At 46.7% G+C, this 16352-nt stretch overlaps 1 protein-coding gene across 2 annotated transcripts in view; it reads left to right on the forward strand.

Annotated features, from left to right (window-relative positions):
- Nucleotides 1–16352, forward strand: part of pvrl2l (PVR cell adhesion molecule related 2 like) — a 217972-nt gene that overhangs the window by 94454 nt on the left and 107166 nt on the right. For both annotated transcript variants that reach the window (XM_040189452.2, XM_040189451.2), the window contains exons 4-6: nt 2517–2810; nt 4896–5013; nt 5527–5675. In XM_040189452.2, coding sequence (XP_040045386.2) covers nt 2517–2810; nt 4896–5013; nt 5527–5675 — 561 coding nt within the window. The remainder of the gene's footprint in view (nt 1–2516; nt 2811–4895; nt 5014–5526; nt 5676–16352) is intronic.

Genomic DNA, 16352 nt, shown 5'->3' on the forward strand with positions numbered 1-16352 from the left:
AGATCCAGAACCCTTTATTGATTTTTGGCTAATGTATGCTGCAAGGTAGAGAATAAACACAAAAAATATATATCGCTCGGCCGCCTTCATCAGGATGCAGCAGTGAATAAATCCAGCGAGGGAGGAAAGGAGGAAACACTGAACCAAGGCTGCTGAACCAAAATACGTTGTGCTTCATTCTCAAAACCTACTTGCTCACTGGTTGTATGTTGTGGTTGATTAACGAAATGGACTTTGTTTCCATTTTGCACTCAATCCAATGCAGTTCAAGTACAAGGAAGTAAAGCTACAAGGAAGTAAAGCTTTGGAGCTCTAAAAGTCCAATTCCCAGTGTGTCAGGTTCACTTTTTATTTCTTTGGGGAAGCACGTTTTCCCTAATTCAGAATCTATGGAGATGTGTTGATGTTTAAATGAAATGCTTAAATGCTCAGAAGTACAATACTTGTCACCAACAGAATGTTAGATTTACAATGTTACAATGTTACAATTTATTCCTGTTTTTTTGTTGGTTCAGACTGATGACTGAGATGATTCGTGGTCAACTATCTTTGATAGGGAAATTGCATGGTATGGGGGCCACAAATGGCACTTCTACCAGCCACACTTCAGATATGTGCAGCATTTGCATACTGGGCCAAATTCAACAAACAACTAAGTTGGTGTCCAAAACGTAATAGCTTTGTCACTGCTATTGCCCAGCAGAATTTGGGCCGAATGTAAGTAATGATGTGGATCAGTACTGGGTTCCCTAATTAGTGTCCTGGGGGTCTGGATGGTTCCAACACAAACTCTGTGACTGTGTCAGCTGTCCTGTGTGAATGCCGCCTTAATTCAACGACAGCCGGCCTCACACTGGGTTACAAATCTTCACACTTGACAGATATGCCCGACTTGTATATGATTCAGAATGGCAACCTTCCAGTCGCATGCCTTGATCAGTAGCTGCTTGCCAAGGCGAAAAGAAAGCGCAAAGGGTCTTCAGCATCCCTGCAACAGTGAGAGTGAGAGGATGAAGGATGGCAAGCAAACGTGAGATGGACGGTGGAAAAGTTAATGAATGCAAAGCTTTTGTTATGCAATGAAAAAGTTTTTGGCTAAACATTCAGCAAATTGCAAATGAGAAACATGAACAGATACCGTATAGTAATATACGTATAGTGAATACTTTTTGAGAAATGTGCTTACCTTTTAAGCACCTAATGCAGCTGAATGAAGCTATAGCGTAAGATATGAAGACTAGACTCTATTGTACATCTCTATCAGCTCCCAGCAAATAAGCGCAGGGTCACGCCCTCGTCGCTAGCCTATCAGCTGCTGCCGTCCCAGGACAAACGCAGCGCAAATCCCCCCGTTGAGTTCAAGCACCAAATAAATTCTGTGAAACTCATGAAGACATCATCCAGCATGATGAATGTTATCATCAAATGTCTTGCCTGATTGAACTGCGTTTGGCAACATTACTGGATGTCTCCCTGTCAGTCTGGCATTCAGCCCATTCATAATACCAAAGGGGGGAGGGCGGGTTTAGTACTGTGCAGGTTTTATTTAGCTGCCCTTTGACACGAAGAGGCAGGCAATCAATCTGCTGGATGGGACTAACAGGCCGCCAATCAGCGCCACTGGCGGAACGAACGCCGTTGTCAACCTGTTGCCAAGCGCCGGCGTTTGAAGACACCTGACGTTGGTCATTTGTAATCAACTCTCAACCTAAACAAAAGTAGCGTGCTAGCTCCGCTGAGCATTGGTGTTTACCTAAAATAAAGTATAGTATGTAGGTCCTTAGTTATCAGGTTGGGAAAATCGAATCTTTGGTGAAAAATAGGTGAGAACTGAAGCAACGATTAATACAGCAAACCTCCAGGCATTTTCTTACATGAACGCAAATATAAACCAAAGGCACTTTGGTGTCAGTCCCTGAGAAGAGCGATGACTTCTTTCACCAAAGACCACGGACCAATTCATCCACCGTCAGAAACGTGTTTTCTGTAATTGCCTGACGTCCAGATGTCTTTCCATTTTCACCATGTCCATCAAAACTCTGTAAACACACAGTCACACATGCAGCGGAGAGAAAGGCATTAATGGGGAAAATCTACTAAATCACGTCCAGCAGAAAAAAACTAAATTGAAACACTTGGCATCACGAAATAATGGGATTCGCTGATATTTACGGATTGAAGTGGTTGTTTTTTGAGCATTGCCACTTTATAGGACGCGTCCAGTTCCTTTTAATGAAAACCAATATGACGGTAGAAGGAACAGCAATTCATATCACTGCTGTAATGTGAAAAGCATCTCACTGTAACTGTTTCTATGATTGATGTGTCACTTCAATTGGAACCTGTCTGTTTGTAAAACAGACCTCCTGATCGGGCTGAAGACCAAAGCCTTTTTGTACCATTTTCACAGGTTATCAGAGGATGCGCTTTGTTCTGGAGAACACACCAGCTGACATTCACAACCGAACTCATTGAAACCCATCCTTTGCTAACCCTTTCTCGTCCTCTGCCCATAGCCAAGCCTAAGAACTCTGCAAACGCCGTGACCGTCCAGGCCGGCCCCCAGTCCGTGGTGGTGGCCCAGTGCGAAGCGGCAGACGGCAAACCAGCAGCCACCATCAAGTGGACGTCTTCACTCGGAGGGAACCACACAACCAGCACCACCAACGGGCCGGACGGCACGGTGACGGTACGCAGCGAGTACCGGCTGGTCCCCACGCCGGCGGATAACGGCAGGGAGGTGACCTGCACGGTGGAGCAGAGGACGCACCAGCGGCCGTGGGTTTCCTCTGTCAAGCTTTCGGTGGAGTGTAAGGACATTTATCTACCTTAAGGAATACGTACTATGCATCACGTGTCCATTCAAGGCGACAAATAACTTGGTTGGACCCCCCCCCCAAAATGTACTCAGACACAGATGGCAGTGAACTGCAAATGGGCGGGAGGCAGGACTCTATAGGGTGACAGTTTATTCACAGAGTGCTAATAGGGCCGAAAAATAAAGTCACTCCAAAAGGAGGAAAACAAAGCTACTTATCTAAACTAACTGAGACCTGACGCGGGAACAAAAAAAGCTACAAAGAAAAATCACTCGAACGAGGTAAAACTATGGTCACGAGACTAGACAAACTATGGCTATGGATCTTGGACACTGGCTGGTATGACGACGTAGGACGACACACTGGCGCGAGACAAAGGGAGACGCAGACTATAGGAACACATGGGGGAAGAGGGAACCAGTGGACACAATCAGGAATCAATCCGACTGGTCACACATCAGAAAGGGCAAGGAACCTGAAACGTTCATTTCCAAAATAAAGCAGGAAGTCACGAAAACAAACATGGAGACAGGACAAAAAGGTGTGACACATAAAGTAAAAGGAGAAATAAGGAAGTTGAATATTGTGTTAACATTTCTCACCTTTTTACTTTTTTCAAATATTTCAAATCAAGGCCCATAATAGCAAACACACGCACATAATGCTTTCTTCACTTCCATTCTTTTTTATGAGATCAAGTTATTGGACAGGCTCAGCGCGGATTTGCAGAGTATCCCCAGTTGTGTTACGTCCCTGATTACTGAAGAGAAACAGGTCTTTGTTGAGCCTCTTCTCATTATCTGCCTTTTTTCGGCCGGAACCCACAAACGGCCTGTCAGGCTTCTGCGGGAAATAACAGGAAATGCATATTAGAAACTCCTCTAGATGAACAGAAGACCCCCAGCTACCAGCACACTGATACACGGGGTCAAGCCCACACGTCAAGCTGTCTAATTATCTTCACTGGGTTGAAAGCAACGTATGAACACACACCGAACATCTGTGTGTGCATGTGATCATATTGAGCATCTTTGTGGCTGTGCATACATAATGATGTGTATGCATGAGGCTGAGGGAAGTGGGTGGGCTGCATTTGTACTTACTTACTGTACGTCCTTTACAAGACAGGCAGTACTTTTCTAATCTGTCACCCTTTAAATCAGCCCAGAGTCGAGGTGACCACTGACAAAGTGTCCCCTCTCTGGACATTAGTCCCCACACATATATAATCACTGAAACACACACACACACGCAGACACACACCGCGACTTGCGCTTTGTGTGTCTGCGTGTGGGAGGAGCTATTTCAGGTTCCCAGACCTCAGGACTGCCAAGGACACCTGATTGTATCATTCCTTACTGAAGATATCAGAAACATTTCGATCAAGCCTTCAACTTAAAATATCTGTAATGGAATTCATCTCCAGAAAAAGCGTCCAAACTTCTCTACAGATGTCAGTTTTTACAGATTGCAGAAAACGTATTTTGAGGCAGTCAGACGTTGACGCCCCGACCGGCCGGTTACGGCAACACGTCACCACAACCATGAGAAATCCCTGAGCAAACAGTCAAAAATGATCACACAAAGTATGATGTTCATGGGTCCATCAGTATGTGAGATCACGCATGGATAGACACACACACACACACACACACACAACCAAGTGTGATCTCCACATGGGATCATGCCTCGCTGATATAAAAATGAAAGGTCTTACATTTTGAGATCATGCTTAGACTTAAATGATCTAATAAACATAAAATCAATTGTTCGTTCATCTCAGCCAGGTCAATTCCCTCCCCCTCATGTCACAAACCTCCACACACTCTGCCGATGTGCAGGAAATACCATGAACCGTCAATAATGCCAAGTCCAATAAAGTCAAAACCTCCCGCCGCTGTTTGTACACGGGTCAACTTAGATGAGGACAGGAGCGCGCTTTTTTCTCCTCCTCTTTCTGAATGGAGGAGAGCTTCAGCAGGAGGCCACCGCCGCTCTGATGAAGCGCTATGATGGGATAAGTTAATAAAACAGGAAGTTTAAATAACGTCTCCCGTGCCTCTCGCTCTCTTCTAGACCCCCCGTCCGTGTCCATAGAGGGCTACGACAACAACTGGTACGTGGGCCGCTCGGACGTCGTGCTGGTCTGCAAGGTCGACGGCAACCCCCCGCCCACCGACGTCACCTGGACCGCGTAAGAACCCCGCCCCCTATGTCGGAACCCGCCTGTGCGTCTCCCTCCACCCCCCTCGGAGAGAAGGACGCAGTTTTAAAATATTGCTAAAATCCCCACAGACGCGTGCACCACCACAGCTTGTCTTTAATGATCCCTTTGTCAGTGCTTTTCTGATCAACACGAGCCTCTGAGCATGGCGCCGCGATGGACAGATGGCGTGCTGTGCTCTGTGCACGCGGGGAGAAGGAGCGGCTGTTCACATGTCTGGGATTCGGCTCACATTAATGCAGTCTTTGACTATCGCTCACAAAACGCTCTCTTATTTTTCGTCTCTTCATTTGTGCCATCCTTCTCTCCTCCTCCTCGCCCCTCTGTCTGTTTGTCTCATTTCATCCGACATCTGAAAAACGACGTCCCTCCCTCTGTCCTGTCTTACTTCTTTTCTTCCACTATTGTCTCCCCTTCATCCTTTCCCTGCATCTTAACAACCTCCCTTTCCCTCCCCCCCTCCCCCCTCCCACACCCCTCCAGGGTCTCCGGGGCTCTGCCGGACACGGTGGTGGTGAGCGGCAACAAGTTGACGGTGAGGAAGGTGGACGACGCCGTCAACACCACTTTCATCTGCGGGGTCAAGAACATGCGCGGCGCCAGCCAGCACCAGATCACCACCTACGTCATCGGTGAGTCCCGTCGGACGGCGAGCTCACACACACACACACACACACACACGCTCACACACGCACGCACACAATCTTGCTGTAATACGATTGGACGGTTTCATCACAAAGTGCTGCACAGGTGCATGAAAACATGATGAAACACACACAACATCTTCAAGAGAACATGCGCATGCAATCACTGCCTGCACACACACACACACACACTGAGAATTGTGGCTAATGCTACTCCACACATTACTTCCTGCACACTCTGCACACATCGCTCATAGATACACTTCCACTCATGCATGCAGAGACACACAAATGTATTTTTCACACGCACACACACACACACACACACATGGTGTACTCATGCTGGGATCAGTGCTGATTTGGGTGCTGCAGGGACGCTGGTGTTTCTCTCAACCTTTCCTCAACTTTGACGCGACTCCTTCCTCTCCCGCTGGCCTTTCACCTGAGCAGTGATTGGCAGAGGCTTCCAACCTCGAACACCCCCCCCCCCCCCGGGGCCTAACCGCTGGACGAGGGCCCACTCAAAACTTCCATGACATCAGATCAGATCGGAAAGCGCTCTCCTGCGAGACAGATGCAAAACAAGGCGTGGATGTGAGTCGGCCCTCGCCGCGGCGTTCCGTCCCTGCGGTGGACGTGGCCGAGACGGGAATGTTTGAGGAGGAGGGGGGGGGGTTCTTAAATCATCCCAAAGGGCTTGAAGTTGGTGTGAGCCGGTTTGCATGGGTTTGCTTTTCTTCCTCCTCTTGCTTTTCTTTCCTTCTTCTTTCTGTTTGCATAACAACTAACAGCTCTGAACAAACTCTCAGTTTTCTCTCTCCTCGCCTCTCTTGGCGTCCGTAGTCCGGTGAGCTGTTGCCACTGTGTCCAGCCTTTTTTTTTTTCTTTTTATATTTCCCACATGCCCTCTGAAAATCTCTCACATTGACCCGACACACACACACACACAAACCTGCACTGGCACTTGTGTGCACACACACAAAAACCCAGGAACATGCTGAAATGCCTCACTTTCCATTGCTGCATGTGTGTGCGTGTGCGTGAGTCACACACTCTCCACCGACTGCTCGACTGGTCAAAGCGCTTTCCTTCCTACTCCCCTTTATTTTTGGATGAATTAGTTGCAGTAATCACCATGCTGAGTTTACAACACAACAACTTGCGGCGCTTTCGTGCCGTCGAAGGCAGAGCTACATTTAGAAAATCCGTGGGAAATCCGAGCCGGAGATTTGAATTGTCTCCTCCGAGGAACAAAGGTGCTTTGTAGTCGGGCAGTGTGTTGGGAGGGATGTGTGGGAGGTTCACAAGTGGCTAAGCCGCTACCGTTCACGCTTGAAGCTCGGCTGTGTGACTGACTTAGAGTCTCAGTGGCGGTTCGTAAGCTTGACACGATAAAAAACGCCTCCCATGTAAAAGTCTGCACACGTTACTCACAAAGCAAACACACACATGCGCTTTGAGCACTTTGAAAGCCTGCACATGAAGGTAGCAATGGCCGTCATCTGTCCTTGGTGTCCCCTGTTTGCTGGAGTCCCCTCCCTGGTTGGGCATCGAGCGCGTGTCGGTTTTAACGCCTGGACGTACCGAAGGCGAGCGCCGGGACCGTAAGCTGGCGAGGCGCGGCCCTCGGCCAGGGGAACAATCCGACACACCCGTCCAAAGCAACTCCTCGCGGCCACAGAGGGAGTCTGTGCCTTGCTCAAGGACGCTTTGACCCAGCTTGAATCTCAGAGCGACTGTATTTCCGCCTGTTTGTTTGTGTTGGTACATTTTACATCAGTGCTCGTATGATAGTTTATACACCCCAGTATGAAAAGGCCTTTGCTGGGATTAAAGCAGCATTGGCTACGTCTATATATTGGTCCATATGAAAAACATAGATATGTTATAGTATGTATAGTAATGTATAGTTTTTAAAGGTCACATTGGTCAAGTGAAGATGAAGAAAAGGGTAAACGTTTGTTATGAGGTGAGGAGGGCTGATGAATGCAGAGGTGGGGGGGGGGGGGGGGGGGGGCGTGACAGCAGCCTGAAGGAAGGTGGAGATGACAGCATTAATGACAGGATGCATGCAGGACAACCTGCGGGGAAAAGAAACAGAAGAAGTCTTCCTGACTGAAGTTGATTATTCACATGACTGGATGATTCATTCTTGTGAACGTGTGAATTCTACAAACCAACTGTACTTCTAGTTTTTATGCAGACAAACATTTGGAAATACGACTCAACGGCGATATATGAATATCTCTCTGATGATTTAAGGGTTTATTTGACAAACATCCCATTCATTGTCTGCTCCTTTTCATGTAGTATTTATTCATTGATGTCATTGAAGCTTTGCTGAATATTTATGCTATCCGTCTCCGCCAGAAGCAATAGTGTGTGTGTGTGTGTGTGTGTGTGTGTGTGTATCGACTCACAGCTAATCTGAGTGTTGTTGTGCGTTGGGCCAGTCATGGCTGGATGCTCAAGGACGTCTCGTGGTTTGAATGACTCCCACTTTTGTCTTCTTACTCCTTCATACTGCTCTGCCATCGTCAGTCTGCTCACTCCTCTTTAGTTATTAAGGACCCTCAGCAGGTGGGGGCCACTAACGTAGACGCTGCTCCGCTGCCAGAGACACAGGGCCTCACGCGCTGGCGCGTCTGCGCCCCACTTCATGCGTATTTGTTTCGCAATGTGCGCGTCAAAGCAGCGTCAAAGCAAAGCGGCGAGGCACAGACAAGCCGCTGCGCTTTCCATGTCCTGCAAGGATCACACTTGTTCAGTTGAGTGAACATGAATGCATTTTTGTTTTTGCTGTTTTGATTCACGATAGAAGGAGAGAAGGAGGTCTGAAGTGCGTGTTTAAATGCTCGCTGTGTGCGGTGTAGTGGGCGGAGGTGATTACCCGATGAGCTGCAGGTTTTGTAAATACAGCGAGCGATATCTGCGTGTTTGCCGTGAGGCTGATAACAAATTTAGGTACATGAGGCCCTGATAACTACACTCTACACAACTACACAAAATTTCACTGTAAATTAACGGTATTTTACTGGCAGCCAGGACGCCAGGAATTTACCGTTATTTGGTATAATACCGTAATAGTTTTTTTATTCTATGTTACCGTAAAATGGATTACTGTATGTTACCGTAAACTTGAACAAATTTTACTATGAATTAACTGCAATTTATTGGCAGTCGACGCTAGTAACTTTTTTGTTTTGTTTTATTTACAGTGCCCTGCCGTAATTTACGGTATGTTGTTGAATATTGGATTACAGTTTGTTGCCATACGATTACTGTTTTTGCGTTACAAATACCAGAATGTTACCGTTTACTTATAACCGTATACTTATAACCGTATACTTTTGCATTTAATTCCCCACAAATTTAAGAAGGACAACCAAACTCATTTCGGTCATACAACAAAACATAAAATATGCCGCATGTATACAATAATAAAAAAATGAATCATAAAATTAAGGTAAAGGTAAACTAACTGCAACAATACGCTAGGGAACACTTTCAATTGACCGCAGCAAACGGCTGGCTGGCAAGTTGAAGTGTCACTGAGCAAGACACCTAACCCCCAATTACTCCACATAAAACGTTATGTCAAACCATGGGCGTTTTGGATAAAAGTGACAGCTGCATGTATAGTAATGTCCTGTAAGTCAAAGTCATCATCGTATCTCATGAGATACTATCTCATTATGATGACTTATAGGACCTGTTTTTCAGTGGCTGACGTGGGCTTCCATAAATTAACCTACAACAGATGTAGATGGATTGTGATTCACTGCACTTGTATGTGTATTTCCACCACTTCATAAAATATATATAACTTGCCGTTGAATTACGGTAGTCTGCTATTATTGTAAATTGACAGCTTTATCTGTTTATTCATGACATTGGCCGTTAATTTCCAAGCAAGGGATGGAAATTTAACTGTATGTTACAGTTATTATGACATACTGTAAGATACCGTTATAAATGCACTGTAAATTTACAGCAATGTGTTAGAGTGTAACTAACTAACCTCTTGCATTTGTCACTACTTAATTGAGCAGAGTAGTTGAGCACAGCTTTGCTTGTAAAAGGAGAGCGTTATGGGTTCAGAGCAGCTTCTGAGCAGCCGGCCAACAATACCAAACCCCCCAGTCACGGCCGGTGGTGCAGCTGGACTGCACTGCAACCAGAATTGGAGATGAGTTTGTTTTATTGTGGAGTGCTTCATCATAGGGAGCTTTTCTCGAGGTTTTAGTGACACAAAAATGGACTTTCCTTCAGAGCCGCCAGTAAAACCTCAGCCACACCGATGCTTTACATCAGTGATCCCACGCTTGCTGAGCTTACATCTGTTTCAGGACTAATCCAGTTGTTGCCGACTGGGCGGGGAAGAATCCAGCTCTCGGCGTCAGATCTGCAGTGACGGGCGGGGGCGGCCCCCGGCTCTCTATAATGCAACGGTTAATGCTCGCCGCTCCTCGTGCGCGGACCGAGCACGCCGCTGATTTCCCCTGCTGAGAGCTGCTAACAGCCTTCTCTTGTTCCGTTAAACGCCAGATGAAAGCTCCCCGCAGCAGTCAAGTAGATGCCACGTGCCGCGATTTCTCCCTCGGCCTCCACCGGGGGCCACGGAGTGAGAGACGTGGGGTCGTCTAAGCAGGAAAACACATCTGCACACACGCTCTCAGGAGTAAACTGATCTCCAAGACAGAGCGAGTTTTTGGCGTTACTGTGTTTTGCTGATGAGATTGAAATGTGAATTGCAGACTCCTTTAGCTCAAAAACCCCCTCGCCTACCACACACACACACACACACACACACACCACACCACAACTCCCATCCGTTCGCGCCCGCACGATGCCAGTTATTCATGGCTTGCTCGGTTGCTACGGCGCCAGCTGGATCTGCCTGGCACACCGTGCACACGAGAGAAAGAGAGAGGGAGAGGAAGGGTGGGAGAGGATGTTGGCAGAAAGAGAGTATTGGAGTGCATGATGGGAGGGGAACATCAGGGGGGGCGGGCGGCCGAAAAATAGCCAGCGAGATTGCAGAAAGCGCTGAAGACGGAGATAAAGGCAAGTGTTGGGGGGAGTGGAGGGAGCGGTGGAGAGGTAGCAGCAGGGAGGTCCTGCACTCTCAGGCCTTTGGGTGTAGTTTGAAAGGAAGCAGATTGGCAGGAGGCTGTGACCCCGTCTGTCCTCCACCCCGCCGCCTATCTCTCCACCTCTCCATACATCCAGTCCTTTCATGGGGAGGCCAGCTGGCACTGGGGACGGGGGATGTGGGGGGCGTTCAAACACACACAGTCACATCTGAGTGGGACCAATGGAAAAGCATTTCCTGGGTTGCCTGCAGCAGTGGAGATAGCTGTCCACTCTGCAGTCACACACACACGCACACACACACACACACGCACACCCACACTGGACCGTGCAGCTTTTTGCATGAAGTAATCAGATGATCTAGTCATTGGGGGAAAACGCTGGCACTGACACTACTGGACATAAAACCCTGGCCAGCTCCTGTAAACACACACACACACACAGTGAGTGATGGAAGAGTATTAGAATACACTCTGAATATCAGTCAAATATAACTCAATTCTTTGCTGCACAAAATTCAGATCCATCAAATCAGGGGACATCAGTTTCCAGCCTGCCAGCTCAAATGTGATTTATCAATAGATCAGCATTTATATGCACACAAGTAAAGAAATAACCCATCAAATATTAAAACTCTTTCTACTCTTACTCTTTTCTTGTGATGTCTGTCTGCACAATTACTGATCTCTTATCAGACGCGTTGCTCAGGCGATTCTGAGGAAGCGACGTTTTGGCAGAAACACACTGCGAAGGATTTCATGGCGATGAGTTTTATTTTCACAGCGCAGCAGCGATTATCCCAACGAAGTTCATCACCCTAAGAAAGTGGGAAGGGGGCCGCCATCTCTGCATGGAAAAAGAAATAGTTCACTAACAAGTGGAGGGGGAGGGAGGGGGTGCGGTGCAGCTTTTGGGGGGTTACCAGGGTTACGTCTGTCAGGCAGATAAGAGCTGAGGAGAGACGCTCCAGGCTTAACACACACACACACACACACACACACACACATAGAGGAGTGTGTGAAGCCTTTCATGCAGAGGTGGGCTACGCTCATAGCTGACCTCGGCATCAGCGGCTCTCTTGCTCTGTCACTCAGCAGCAGGACTCATCCAGCCGACAGATTAGTGGCTCTGCTGCGCAGCGCAGGAAGGAAGGCAGGAAAAAGCTGCCTGTATGTTACATTTCCACTGGCTTGTTTCTGTAGCTTGTGATGACAGCTCGTTCATCATGTGGGAAAAGGACCAGATCGGAGGAAACCAGGCGGCGACCTCTTGGCCTGAAAAGTAAACCATGTCCATCCCTCCTCTGGTTGAGAGAAAAGGAATTTTAAACATCACCTGAAATTTCTTATTCGGTGTGCGGTTGTACTTGGTTCCATCCCATTAACTCGTATGTCGACGGTCGAAATGCAGAACCTGAGGCCTTAAAGCGGATCGGCCCGACGAGTGACGCCACGGCGGGCCACGCCCACTTCCTTCATACACTCCAGGAAAGGCTGCCGTGTCCGGAACAACAGGATATAGACTCACCCTAATCGCGCACTTCCCCCACCCCCCCCCCGTACAGCTCAACAGTAGAATGTTATCATAAGTTATTATTTTTGAATGCAAATTGAGATGTCTGTTGTATTCATTAATGAATACAAACAGGTAGTAATGTCACATGACTCAGAACATGCTGAATCCCTGGAGTCATTTCTATAGTATTATTGAGTTGGTAAAAGATGATGGAAGTGCATTCATCGGTTTCTCATTGAAGAATTATTAATATTAAGAAAAAGGGAATATTTTAAAAATACTAGATAGTCACAATGAGAAAAAATAAATCATGCATAGGAATGTTCTGATGCAAAAAGACGAATCAACAATTGTATTATAATTGAATGGTAGCGGTGCCTGAAGATTCCCTCCCCTAGTAATGGATATGTGTCAGTTTGTATTCATTTCTCAGCACGATGCGACGTTCCAGAGCGTGACAACTACACCATGACATCATGACACATTTATACATATTTATTATACATTATGGATAATGTACCAAAAATGTAGTGTTCAACTAAAACCATTAGGAGTAAAGACTCTCTTGGTTTACACGTGTGTTTATCATACAAAGATGTCAATGAACACCTGTAAATGTTTGCTTTTAAACCCTGAAAACAATGTGTTATTTCCAAATGTCCGTGGGTTTTGAAAGGGACTCTGGGAAAGGCAGGAAATCACAGTAGGAGAACGAGAAGCGTGTGTGGGGTAGTTGGTGGATCCCAACACTTCCTGTCCTGTACAGTTATCGGATACTAATCAAGCGCCCGATGCGATTCAGGGTCTACTTTGACTCAGCTCGGCTTTCAGAACGCTCTACAATTCATGTATTAGTCATCACATCACATTTTACTCACCGTGGGCGGATTTTTCACTCCAATATATAAGTCCTTCGCTTCTACGTAAACCGGTCAATTATAGACGACGGGAAAACTCTAAAATGCCTTTTGTGCTGCATAACACAGTAATAGTGGCATCAATGATACAAAAAAGTAATGTGAAGTATTAAAAAGCAATGGTATTCTTAAATACAACATGTTCCCAGTTGCCCTTAAATCATTGGAAGAAGTAGAGACGGTAGAAAAAGGAAAACTGTTTGATGTTTTGGTGGAAATTAGATTCAAACCATTTTAATGTGATATACCAACTGTAGGCTCGGATCTTTTTTTTTTTTTGCCCGTCACTCACTTTAAATAACTGTCAGATTTTGTAAGGATTATTTCAGTCTCCTGGGTTTGACGTACAGTGACATTTCGATGATTTCTTTCCTAAACCTTTTAAGCCTTGTGCCCGGTTGTGGGCTTCAGAGGGTTAACCGCTCCAACAAGCAGGAGAAGCTTCACCCGGGTAACAACCAACAATTGTTTCCCTCCATCTATGACTTCAGAGTGTGTAACTCCCTCTGGTCCTGCGGGTTACCGTGTAAACCGCAACCTCGTCCTTGAGGAGTAAACATGTGGTTCTGACTTGCATTGCAGCATTTTTAACGTGATCTATAGTACATTGTGCCGCATGGACTTCTCCACCACCATAAGGGAGCGACAGTAGCTTTGTGTTGTGGGACATCAGAGTGGCTTTCTGGAGAGATAGAAGGTCTCGTTATTCAGTGTCCATGTGATCCCCCCCCGGAAGCTTCTACCTCCTTATTTCTGTTGGCGTCATTCAGAGAGGAGGCATTGCTGCTGCCAACACAGCTTCAACGCAGAAAATTGTTCCAGCTGGGAATTGTTTGAGCGATCCAAAGGATGATGTCATTTAAAGAACACTGTTATTAACCCTAAAAGCCGCCTTGGGATGAAAAAGCGCGTCTCCTTCAGACGGACGCCGAAACTTGTTTATCTTAGCCCGAAGCATCAACTTACTCATTATGAATAAACAATTTTGCTATCTTACCGAAACGAGCTGTATGGATTCAACTGTGTAAAATGAATTATCAAAGTAATTCAACAAAAGACTTCTGGCTTTGTAACTGTGTTATACTGCACAAAAGACAGTTGAATCAAGGACGCAGAGAGAGAAATGCGACAGGAGCAGCTGAGGGACGCGTGTAATGAAGGAGGGGGCTGTTTGGGGGAATTTCCTGTTCTGTGTTTACATGAACGGCACTTAATTAGGACCATGTCTGTAATTGGCTTAGGTTACATAATACCTCCGTAGAGCATTTTGTGAAGTGGCTGTGTGGTGTGTGAACAAATCAGCACCATTAACAGAGGGGATTAACGGAACGTGAACAAAAAGAGGGTTGGAGAGGTGAAAGCGGAAGGAATACGCAGGATGCCGCGGTCCGATTGTTCCCACCAAGTCTCGTTTTACAGATTATTTCCCGGGAAGCGAGCCAGAAGTTGGTGTCACATTTTCAGCCGCTTTGTTCTTCAAGGCAGTTTCACCACCAGAAACAGAACAAAACCAAAAGCAGAGAGACGGAGGGCACCTTTACAAAAAGGAGGGACGGCACCTCGTCTCAGTCGTTTGGCAGGTGTGGTTTAGTGTCACACCTCAAGAGGCAGGCAGAACTCACCACGACCTGAACTCAAAGGACAGGTCTCCATCGAGCGAAGCCAATGAGTCCACCATCTTTTCATTGTTTTTGTTCCTGTGACATCCCTTCTGTCACTGGTACATGGAGGGTTGTTGGCATGGAGCTACCAGATAACAGGCTCAGGAGGCCATTCACACCTATGGGGGAGCTTGATAACCGCAGAGGTTTGAAATTCTTCGGCTCTGCCCTCGAGTGACTGCAGGCGGCAGAGGAGGAGGTCTAGGGGCGAGGAAGAGCTTGGGAGGGTATTTGGGCAAAACAAATATAAACTTTCACCCGGGGGGGCAGCCGCTGGTGTTCTGGTAAACATACTGAGCCCAGAGGCTTTCTGTTTGAGTTATTTCAACAAGCATTCACCGCCAAGTTTTGACAATATAATATACTACACAAAAAGCACCCAAATATGGAAAAGGAAAATAATGAATATAATTGGTGGTTGCAAAGGTTGGGCGAAGCTAACAAGCTGTAGGCAGTGGTTCTATTTTTAAGATCGGCAGATTGACCCGAAGACGCCTCACCCCAAATTGCTGGCGAGAGCTGTGCCATTGGTGGGAATGTTGGGTAGTTGTAATGGCCGGATGCTGAATGGGTTTCAATGGGTGAATGATGACAGTTAATGTCAAAGTGCTTCGAGTGGTTGGACATGTAGAAAATGACTTTTTACCATTTAGTATTTGCTCTAAAGTTAACATTCCCTCCACCACAGGGATGCTCAACCCGCACAGCGGTTTTACCCAGACTCTGACCTTTTCCTCAACCCAAAGTTCACTTCTTCGGACCTGTTTAAAGTGTAGTTTGCAGTCCGAAGCATTGTAACTGATAAGAAACTAACTGGTAACAGATGTCGAATAGGCTGACTGGAAATGGGTGACCTCTGCGTGCAGCTAATCAGTTTTTGAATCTTTCTTGGCATACCAGTGTGTTTATCTGCGCAGTGACTGTACTAATGGGAGGGATGTTGGTTGGAACATGTTTAGTCTCCCATGTCCTCACATTGCACCACCGTGCTCTCATTGAAAGGCCCCGTGGGAGGTTCACCTGCTGTCAATTCCAGCCAAAAAAACGGACCAAACCGGTCTGCGGCGTATTATATTTCCCGTCAACTAAACTCTGCTTCTACTTTGAAATGTATCCGTCTTGTCGAAACAGAATGCATTATTGATACACAGCCAGCAGAGTTGGAGTAAGAGCGCAGCGGTTTAAATATTTTAAAGAGAGGTGCTTGTTTCTCTTCATTTCTCGCCTAAATATTTTACGTTTGGAGCTGGTGTGGATTCGATGCCGTCAAGAATCCACCGTCTTTCCCCTTTCACTGCTGCAGTCAGAGCTCATTGATAGAGCCCAAGGTGAGCCGGAGGGCCGCTGGTTTCGATCATAGAGAGGCAGCGCGCGGGCGACCCACAGATCCTCGCTCTTCACCTCCTCTTTCATATCGGCTCTTTTTCCGAATTGGCCCATTCTAAGCCGGACTCCTTCGGCTGCAAGTCTCCAGGCAG

This window comes from Gasterosteus aculeatus, chromosome 10 (genome assembly GCF_964276395.1).
Source record: "Gasterosteus aculeatus chromosome 10, fGasAcu3.hap1.1, whole genome shotgun sequence".
Taxonomy (NCBI): domain Eukaryota; kingdom Metazoa; phylum Chordata; class Actinopteri; order Perciformes; family Gasterosteidae; genus Gasterosteus; species Gasterosteus aculeatus.